The sequence below is a fragment of the Corticium candelabrum genome, chromosome 15, assembly GCF_963422355.1.
Source record: "Corticium candelabrum chromosome 15, ooCorCand1.1, whole genome shotgun sequence".
Taxonomy (NCBI): Eukaryota; Metazoa; Porifera; class Homoscleromorpha; order Homosclerophorida; family Plakinidae; genus Corticium; species Corticium candelabrum.
This window is the reverse complement of record NC_085099.1, coordinates 7,491,599-7,499,068: the sequence shown is the minus strand read 5'-3', so window position 1 is coordinate 7,499,068 and position 7,470 is coordinate 7,491,599. Positions and strand designations below refer to the sequence as shown.

Here is a 7,470-nt window from a genome sequence, read left to right as displayed (position 1 = left end):
ATGTGAGGACAGTGGTATACTGGCCAACAGGTGATCAGTCTTTCCCCAGAGTTACCAATGCAAATCAAGCATCTCACAAGAGAGATTGAGCTATTAGGTTCTCCGGTATATACATACATACATACATACATACATATATATATATATATATATATATATATATATATATATATATATATATAGATAGATAGATAGATAGATAGATAGATAGATACGCCTTAAACTTCCTACTTGTGATGATGAATGGAACACTGCTGACATTTATTTTGCTTCATCAGTTGTGCCTTTGGTATGTTCGTACATCGACCCAGATGAAGCAAATGACGTCTTAGTGAAAGGGATTTTCAACTATTTCAGCAACACCTTTGGCGTTTCTGCAAGCCAAAGAAAAAGAACAAAACGTCATGCTTCCAACCTTGCTCAACGTTTAAGGGTCGCAAAACGAGAAAACAGATTAGCTCAGAAGGCCCTGCGTCGTGCAAAGAAAACCCTCAACATGTCCAAGGATGATTTGTTATCTCTTGTTGCCGCCCTGCGGAAATCTGTGAGATCTCTTCAAAAAATGAAACGGCTGCAGATGAAGGCAAATTTCCAAAGACAATCAAAATTCCAGCAGAGGGACATTTCGTCAAATTTTTGGAAATTTGCTAAACAAATCCTTCGTTCCGACCAAAATGAAGTCAGTCCTTCATTTACTCAGACAACTGCCTATGATTATTTTCGTTCCGCTTACTCTGCTTCGTCACCAAGAAATTGCTTTGACTACCCAGAGTGGCTGAAGCACAGAGATGCTCCATCCTTTCCAATGGGTGATCTTGTCATCACGGAAAAAGACATCTATGATAAAATCAAGTGTGCTCGTTCTGATTCGGCTCCTTGTCCTCTTGACCAAATTAGCTACAAGTTATTGAAACGATGTCCATCTTTGACTGTCGGTCTCCTGCACATCTACAATCTGTGCATTCAGCAATGCAGAGTTCCAAGACTATGGCAGTGTGCTGTCATAAAGTTAATTCCTAAACCAGGAAAAAGTATCCCTTCTGACCCGTCTACCTTCCGACCAATTGCTTTGACTTCTGTAGTTGGGAAGGTGTTCACGTCATTCATCAAAGACACTCTGTTTAAGCATCTCATATCTAATGGATATCTGGATACATCGATCCAAAAGGGGTTCATCAATCACGTCAGCGGGTGTCAAGAACATCAGTTCAAATTGGTGGAGGCTATCAGAGATGCGAAAGCCAATCAGCGGCTTCAAACCATTCTATGGATTGACTTGCGTAATGCTTTTGGAAGTGTTGATCATAATTTAATCCGCTTTGCAATGTCCCATTACAATTGTGGTGATATGGTGACAAATCTCATTTCCAATATATATTGTGGTCTTCGCGCAGTCATTTGCACAGATGACTGGTGTACTTCCAATTTTCCTTATGAGGTCGGTGTATTTCAAGGGGATCCTCTGTCAGTGGCTATTTTTGACATGGTTTTCAACCTTTACACTGATGCTTTAGAATCTCTCGCTCCAACTTGTGCCTATCAGTTTTCGTCAGTGGCTCAAAACTCTTTCTTGTGTAGTTTTGCTGATGACGCTGTCGTAGTCACAAGAGGTCCACATGAAATTAATGCTGTGTGCAAGCGAACAGACCAATTCCTCGAATGGTCTGGCCTAGAAGTCAATGCAGCAAAATGTTCAACTTTTTCACGTCGGAGGCTGATTCATCCAACTGTCTTTGACCCGGAAATCTCTATACAAGGGCAAAAGATTCCATTCTTGTCACACAAGAAAAGCTACAAGTACTTGGGTCTTCCAATTGCGTCTGATCTGTCTCATGCCGACATTTCAAGAGAGCTTCTGGAGACTACTAAGAATTTATTGAATAAAGTCGATCAAACAGCCGTTTCCCGAATGAATAAATGTCTTCTCTATAAGAGAGCGGTGCTACCGCGGCTTTCATGGTTACTGAGCATTGCATCTATTCCTTTGTCATGGATCGAGCAATCATTGGACAGTGTAGTCACGAAATTCTTAAAAAAATGGGTCGGTCTTGCTCATTCAGCAGCTGTCTCTCGCCTTTTCCTTAACACCAAGAACGGCGGCCTCCAACTTGGCCAACCGTCAGATTCTTTCAAGAGACTACAGTCTTGCAACCTGCTTCGATTTACTAAATCAAATGACGAATGCTTGAGAGCCCTGGCAACTATAAAGATTTCAAGAGAGACTGAGTTGTCATCAACCAGATTTAGTGCCGGCAGTTTCTTGGCAACTCTTGATACTTCGCCTGGGTGCCTGCAATCAAAAATAAAGAACATCAAAAAGACGATTACGGAATCATCAAATAATCGTCATTTGTCACATCTTACCTCCCTGTCTGTACAAGGTCAAGCGGCTCGATTCAAGGACGTGGAAGCTGAGCACTTTGCCTTGTCCCTAAAATCTCTACCCGATGACTTGTTCAAATGGGCAATAAATGGGCTCCAGGACACCCTCCCATCAGTAACCAACTTACAGTTGTGGAAGAAAATTTCGTGCAATCAATGTCCTCTCTGTCACCAACCCCAATCGCTGTGCCACGTGCTAAATGCATGTCCCAGTCTACTTGATCGAGGTTTGTACAAACAGAGACACGACAATACGCTGAGACTATTTGTGGACTTTCTAAAACGTCATCTTAGTCAACAGTTTTCCATAGTAGCCGACCTACCAGAATCAGTATACAATTTTCCTGTCGATATAACCTGTACCTGCCTTCGTCCAGACATTGTTGTTTGGAATGCCGTCCTCAAAAAGGCCTGGATGCTTGAGCTGTCGGTCCCATTCGAAACAGTCGTGGAAGAAACGAAGGCCCGGAAAGAACGCCGCTATGCTCAACTTGTCAAAGATGCTAACCATCAGTATAAGACGGAGCTTTTGCATCTCTTGGTTGGGTCGAGAGGATTGATTTTTCCTGAAACTCGACGAGCAGTCTGCATGTTGTGCAAGCCTCTTCAACGCGACTTGGACGATCTGTTTCAAGCTGTCATTCATTCCACCCTGAAAGACTCTTTTCGATGCTGGTTGGCAAGAAGAGACAACATCTCTTAACTTAAAAGTGTTTTTTTGTTGTTGTAATTTCTGCTTTTAATCATTTGTGATGTATAGTCTTCGACTGGACCTCTACATAGCACTCCAGAACTCTACTTCTGTTATAGTGCTACCAGTCCTGTAGACGCTTATTGTACTGTATCGTTCGGTATATTACAATAAAGGACCTTCCATAGATAGATAGATAGATAGACTATTTATTAGATATATCCAATTCTCTAGTACAATGACATTCGAGAGATACGGCAAACTACATAAAATGTCAACTAAACTCAAACCTAAACTCTAACAAAAGAAACTAATGTGGGCGTGCCTGGACACGCCTGAGTTCATCATCAAAAATGGAACCACCTTGAACAATGTTCAGTTTTTCATCATCACACGAGCATTTAGTTTCTGCAGTGTAACGGAAAACCGACGTCTCCAGTAGGTCTTGAAGTCAGCAGAGTTGTTCTTTCCTTCTTTATCTTTGGACTTGAGCGATAAAGTGTTCCGCAGACGCTCAGCGGAAACTCCCCAGGTGCCAAAGTGCTCAAACACTACAGGTATGCATTTTGGTGCACTACCTCCTGGAAGAATCTCGTCATATTTAGCATTTTTTATTTCTTCTCTTTTCTTGGACGATCCACAGAGTTCTTTACTGCCACTCAGGCACTGTCACGTTCCTAGTCTCAACCATTTGAGTAGAACTGTCATACCGGAACAACTCAATAAAGCTGCTTTGATACATGATGACCAGACATATCAAACTTTTTCTTCAGTCATAGGCTTAGATGTATCAGACCCTGATTCATGGTTCCAGAGTTGCTTGCCTATTAGACATGGAGGGTTTGGTCTCTCCAGGATGCAATCAGTCGCTCCCATGGCATTCCTAGCTGCTTGGGCTCACACGTCCCGGGAACTGTCTTTGCGGTTGAACTCTCATGAGTTGATTGACAACTTGTTCAAAAGACAGTCTTTTGAAGGATCTCTCTCTCACCATCTGTCACTAGCGTGGGCTACTATACAAGAACAAATGCCAGAGAAATCCTTATTAAGTGAAAAATCTCTAAGTCAAATTCTTGAAGAACCGGAAAAGTTACAACATAGTTTCACGTGCACAATGGCTGATCATGATTACAATCTTCTGTTAGGAAAAGAAAACTCACATGAAGTTTCAGCCAGACTTAGATCAGTCAGTGGAAAGGGAGCTGGTGCCTTCTTACAAGCAATCCCAACGTCAAACGAGCTTGCACTAAAACCCGGCGAATTTCGCCTAGCAGCTTGTTTACGTTTAGGGCTTCACCTTCATTTTCAGGAAATGCAAGATAAGTGCGACTGTGGGACACACTTTGACTCTTTTGGGTATGATCTCATGACATGTAAACACGAAGGAGGTCCCGTTTGGGCTCATGACTCAATTGTAAGCTCTTGGTCGGAATGCTTGAGTCATGAGCCATTGTTCTTGTATTGGTGTTTATCTGCAGTGTTCCATCCATAAGACAGTTATAAAGACATATATATATATATATATATATATATATATATATATATATATATATATATATATATATATATGCACGCACGAAACGGCATGATAGTCTTAGAGACATCTTAAGGCATGCGCTCCTAACAGACAACAGCCACGTTAAAAAGGAACAAACAACTGGCGGACAAGACTCCTCCCATAGCCCAGGCGATATTTACCATCCAGACTTTATAAATGGGAAACCAGCCTTCTTTGATGTAACTGTAAAGAATTCTTGACATCCCCGCTATGTTGTAACATCTGCAATAAGTGCTGGAACTGCAGCACTAGCTAGCGAAGCGGAAAAGGATAAGCGCCATGAAGAAGACATTTCTTCTGGAGGTCTATTCTTCCCCTTAGTAGTGGAGACATTAGGCTACTGGATTCCCTCAAGTCTGAAGACACTCAAGACTATAGCATCCAAGACCACCTCATGCAACACAACATCACTTTCGCAAGCTTTCAATACCCTAATGCAACAACTGTCTGGCATACTTTGGAATATAACGCTAGTACATGACTTTGCAATTACATTCTCACAATGACTCTTTTTGGGATTTACCTATGTAGTAATTAGGGTTGGGGTGGGATGTTTTGGGTAGTTGGGGTATACATAGATGATATATATATATATATATATATATATATATATATATATATATATATATATATATATATATATATATATATATATATATATAATGTCCCTGATGTTCTATGGTGAATGTCGACGTCTTGTCATTTTTGTTGCTGTTTGACTGCGCAAGGCAAGAAGAACAGGAGAATGAGGAGTCCCAAGTCGACGTGGACTGCTATTGCAGCCTTCGTCTTGTACGTCGGTCTCATTGGATGTGGTGGGTCCCCTTTTGGGACCAAACGTTGTTTTGCTTTGTTTTGGGCGTTTGTTTGTGTCTACTGAAAGGAGTGGAGTTGTTTGCAGTTTCCCACCTTCCAATTAGCATTGATTTTGACAAGGTGGTTGGTGTTCAAAATCTTCTCGTTGCTTTGTCGTCTCCTTCTCTTCTTGTTCGTTGGTGAGGATTTCATGGATTCGTGCAATTTCCCTTACATGCTTCGTGCTATGCCGGTCTTTGGAGTCCTTTCTGTCAACTGGGGGATGTGGTGTTTGTCATGTAACTTCTGTTTTTGCTGTGCATGTATTGTATCTTCTTCTTCACCTTCCCTCTGCTTGTCTTTGCCTCAGTTCGTCAGTGAAGCCTTCATGGATTCGTGCAATTACCCCTACGTGATTCGTGCTATGCCGGTCTTTGTAGTTCTTTCTGTCAACTGCAGGATGTGGTAGTTTTCATGTACCTTCTGTATTTGCTGTCTATTTTCATCTTCAACTTACTTCTGCTTGTCTAAGCTTTAGTGAAGTCTTCATGGATTCGTGCAATTTCCCTTACCTGCTTCGTGCTATGCCGGCCTTTGGAGTCCTATCTGTCAACTGGGAGATGTGATGTTTCTCATGTAACTTCTGTTTTTGCTGTATTGTATCTTCTCCTTAGCCTTCCCTCTGCTTGTATTTGCCTCGGTTCATCGGTGAAGCCTTCCTTCAATTCGTGCAATTACCCTTACGTGCTTCGAGCTATGCCGGTCCTTGGAGTCTTTTCTGTCAACTGGAGGATTTGGTGGTTGTCATGTGCATTCTGTATTTACTGTCTTCTATCTTCTATCTTCATCGTCAACTTACTGTCACCAACTACCTTCATATACTGTTCCTGCATATTTGACTTTGCAATTATTGTTTATGTTGCTAGCTGTGTAGATCTCTATGACCTAGCTAATGGACTAGGCGTGTGTGTGTGTGTGTGTGTGTGTGTGTGTGTGTGTGTGTGTGTGTGTGTGTGTGTGTGTGTGTGTGTATTAGAATAAATACTATTATGGCTCAACACACTTGGAGAATGGCTGCAGGCAAATTCCCAATCAAAACCTCGGCTTCCGCCATGCCTTGCAAAGAGTTTAGAATTGCATAATTTTCTGGCTGGGTATTTCTATCTTTCCTTCCCCTTCTGATGCCAAACGCTGTGCTTGTGGCATAATTATAGACAATTATGGTGATCACCCACTTGAATGAAATCAGGCACAGAATTGAGAACGAAGCACCACAATAGTCTCATAGCCAGACCCTTCCCGCCTACATCCTGTCACAGAGAGATGAGATGCTATAGCACAAGCAAAGCAAGACCAGGAAATATTTTCCACCCCGACTTTGAGCGAGGTTTGCCAACCTACTTTGATCTCACTGTTAGGAACTCATTACGACCACCTTTCCTTATCAAGCAGCCACTTGTGTGCAGGGGAAGCAGCAGATGCAGGAGAGTTGGAGACAGATCAACGGCATCAAAGCATGGTCTCAATTACAGAAGGCATTTTCTATCCTATTGTGGTGGAGACATTGGGTCTTTGGTCACCAAACAGTCTACAGTTCTGAAGACTATTGTCACAAGAACATGTTTTCATAACAAGCTACTCTTAGTCAGTCTATGTGCAATTTGCTTCAACAACTCTCTTGTAAATTATGGTTGTACAACGCTAGAACGATTTTATTTAGATTAGCTATATATGACGGTGTTGGTCCTTCTTGGGACTTATAACAATAAAAGTATATACATATAACCCTAACTGATATGACAGGCAGCTATAATTGACACATTTCATTAATCTCCTGGATTCACTTGTCAACTTGGTGTATGTTTGTGTACGTCTAAACCTTGCAAATCTTGCCATGCACACACACACACACACACACACACACACACACACACACACACACACACACACACAATGGACAAATGTTAAGCCCTTCACATCATTCGACGTCAACCAATAGGTCACCTCTACGAGACAGGGCCTCCATAGGCCAGCACTGACAATC

The 7,470-nt window shown here is 41.8% G+C and overlaps 1 protein-coding gene across 1 annotated transcript; it reads left to right on the top strand.

The window, feature by feature from the left end:
* Positions 1 to 3,458: 3,458 nt before the first annotated feature.
* LOC134191608 (uncharacterized) lies at positions 3,459 to 4,565 on the top strand. The gene has a single exon (XM_062660230.1). The coding sequence runs from the start codon at positions 3,633 to 3,635 to the stop codon at positions 4,563 to 4,565; it is 933 nt and encodes a 310-aa protein (XP_062516214.1). The 5' UTR covers positions 3,459 to 3,632.
* The last annotated feature ends 2,905 nt before the right edge of the window (positions 4,566 to 7,470 follow it).